Source organism: Chiloscyllium plagiosum, chromosome 39 (genome assembly GCF_004010195.1).
Source record: "Chiloscyllium plagiosum isolate BGI_BamShark_2017 chromosome 39, ASM401019v2, whole genome shotgun sequence".
Taxonomy (NCBI): domain Eukaryota; kingdom Metazoa; phylum Chordata; class Chondrichthyes; order Orectolobiformes; family Hemiscylliidae; genus Chiloscyllium; species Chiloscyllium plagiosum.
In genome coordinates this window covers 463,433-466,141 of record NC_057748.1, presented here as the reverse complement: position 1 = coordinate 466,141, position 2,709 = coordinate 463,433, and the positions used below count along the sequence as shown (strand labels likewise).

The 2,709-nt window shown below is 47.7% G+C and overlaps 2 protein-coding genes across 4 annotated transcripts in view; one reads left to right on the top strand and one right to left on the bottom strand.

Annotated features, from left to right (window-relative positions):
- The window catches only part of si:dkeyp-118h9.7 (sacsin), a 99,705-nt gene that overhangs the window by 84,316 nt on the left and 12,680 nt on the right, over positions 1-2,709 (bottom strand). Inside the window, exons 1-2 of one of the 3 annotated variants that reach the window (XM_043679388.1) lie at positions 1,413-1,500; positions 671-733 (exon numbers count right to left, since the gene is read on the bottom strand). The exons of 1 other annotated variant lie outside the window; for it this stretch is intronic. The gene's annotated coding sequence lies outside the window, so the exon portion shown is untranslated. Of the gene's footprint in view, positions 1-670; positions 734-1,412; positions 1,501-2,709 lie in introns of those variants that run through there. One more of the 3 variants, XM_043679387.1, reaches the window with a different exon arrangement.
- bcat2 (branched chain amino-acid transaminase 2, mitochondrial) overlaps positions 947-2,709 on the top strand; it is a 56,708-nt gene continuing 54,945 nt past the window's right edge. Inside the window, exon 1 of the mRNA XM_043679394.1 lies at positions 947-1,272. Within this exon, the coding sequence (XP_043535329.1) occupies positions 1,231-1,272 (42 nt within the window). The 5' untranslated portion in view covers positions 947-1,230. The remainder of the gene's footprint in view (positions 1,273-2,709) is intronic.

The following is a 2,709-nucleotide window of genomic DNA, read 5'->3' as shown; positions in this document are numbered from 1 at the left end:
CCTCATTTCCCCTCCCCCCACCTTGTCTCAGTCAAATCCCTCGAACTCAGCACCGCCTTCCTAACCGGCAATCTTCTTCCTGACCTCTCTGCCCCCACCCCAGTCTGACCTATCACCCTCACCTTGACCTTTTTCCACTTATCACATTTCCAATGCCCCTCCCCCAAGTCCCTCCACCATACCTTTTATCTTAGCCTGCTGGACACACTTTCCTCATTCCTGAAGAAGGGCTTATGCCCGAAACGTCGATTCTCCTGTTCCTTGGATGCTGCCTGACCTGCTGCACTTTTCCAGCAACACATTTTCAGCTCTAAGATCTACTTGTCAAGAATTTGGTATGTTTCAATGAAATTGCATCTCTTCTGAAACCCAGTACAGTAAATAGAAATATACTTGATCAGTCTGTTGTGTCATGTTATGACGAGGAGTGCTGGTGTTGGTCTGGGATGGACAAAGTTAAAAATCACACAACACCAGGTTATATTCCAACAGGTTTATTTGGAAGTACAAGCTTTTGGAGCGTTGTCCTTCGTCAGGTGGGGCATGATCATAGGACACAGAATTAATAGATTCATCCTTCACCTGTGTTCATCTATTCCCTACCTCACCACTGCCCCTCACCCTCACCCCCAAACCGAAAGAAGGGTTACATCCGAAATGTTGACTTCACCTCTGATGTTGCCTAGCTTCCTGTGTTCTTCCAGCCTCCTGGTTGTCTACCTTTTCATACTGCCTGCAACAACAGATTATTTGGTTACACCAAAAAACTGCAGGTGCTGGAATGCAAGGTAGACAAGCAGGAGGCTAGGAGAACCCAGCAAGCCGGGCAGCATCAGAAGGTTGAGAAGTCAACGTTTCGGGTGTAACCCTTCTTCAGGATACCCACATTGAAGAGGTTCTCTGCCTCCCTCAGTTCTGAAGAAGGGTTACACCCGAAACATTGACTTCCACCTCCGATGCTGCCTGGCTTGCTGGGTTCTTCAACCTCCTGGATGTCTACACAGCAAATTATTTTACAGTTACCACATCATCAAGGCACAGAAGAAAACTATTCGGCTCATTCACCGTGTGTGCCCCGGTTACATTATTGATTTTCATTGCCTTGCAAAGTTGCTCCTGTACCTCCTGCACTATTCAGCCTGTTTGCGGAGGCGGAACCTGTTTAACAGCGCTGTGACGGAGCTGGAGGTAAACTCGAGCCGGTTTAGTATTTTTGTGGGACTCAGTGCAATGGCGGCAGCAACAGCAAGAACCGGAGCGGGTTTGCTGAGGGTGAGTGTGCGCCTCAGGGGATGGGAATCATTGCATCAAGGCCGGAAATGGTTGAATTGCGCCGGGGACTTCCAGATTTTGATTAAAACAGAAGAATGTCTGAATCTGGTTGTGGATATCGAGTCTCCCAAAACACTCACTGTGAGCTACGGCTGTACAGTCAGCAGTCACCTTAGTAATTTCCATAAGTGATCTGTCGGTTCTTCATCTATAAACACAAGTCAGTTTGTGGCAGAATGTTCGACTGCATGCAGTGATGAGCTCAAATCTGTGCTACCGTGAGGTTTGAAACTGGAGTTTCTGGATGGTGATGTGGTGGGCTATAGCTTACTCAGGGAGTCAGGCTTGCTGTGTCAAAACACACCTCACATACACATTGTAGAAGGTTTGGATAAAGATGATAGAGAGTTCAGTGGTCTTTCTTTGAAATGTCTGACTGGGAATCTCACCCGCTGTTACATCTGCCATTTGTATCTGTTGGAAGCAATAGCAAATTAATATTCAACTTTTTTGGCAACATGAATGCACTCTCCTTAGTCACAAATGCTGGGTGGGATTTGAACCAGTACTTTCTGCGTCTGAGACACCGATGCTAAATCACAAGAATTTTCTAGTCACTGAATATTGATGCGCAGATACTTCAGCCAATTTCCCTCCTCAGTTTAGAGCACTGAACTGGATGCAGTCTGGGACTTTTGATCAGTGCAGCTCTGTATGGTTTATCGTTGGAATATTCAAATTCGTGCAGAGTATTGGTAGCTAAAGATTTGGGGATCTCAGTAAAAATGAAACTTGGGCTGGTTTGTCAGTGCCACATGGATTGAATCCTTTCATTTTAATTTTATAAAGTTAAAAATCGCACAACACCAGGTTATACTCTGTCTACGCCCCCCCAACAAACCACCCTCCTGTCTTGGCACCCTCCCCTGCCACCGCAGGAATTGCAAAACCTGTGCCACACCTCCTCCCTCACCTCCATCCAAGGCCCCAAAGGAGCCTTCCACATCCATCAAAGTTTCACCTACACATCTACCAATGTCATTTATTGTATCCGTTGCTCCCAATGCGGTTTCCTCTACATTGGGGAGACTGGATGCCTCCTTGCAGAGAGCTTCAGGGAACATCTCTGGGACACCCACACCAATCAACCCAACCGCCCCATGGCCCAACATTTCAACTCCCCCTCCTACTCTGCTGAGGACATGCAGGTCCTGGGCCGCCTCCACCGCCACTCCCTCACCACCTGATGCCTGGAGGAAGAACGCCTCATCTTCCGCCTTTGAACACTTCAACCACAGGGTATCAATGTGGACTTCAACAGCTTCCTCATTTCCCCTTCCCCCACCTCATCCTAGTTTCTAACCTCCAGCTCAACACTGTCTCCTTGACTTGTCCGGACTTGTCCGACCTGCCTAGCTCCTTTTCCACCTATCCACT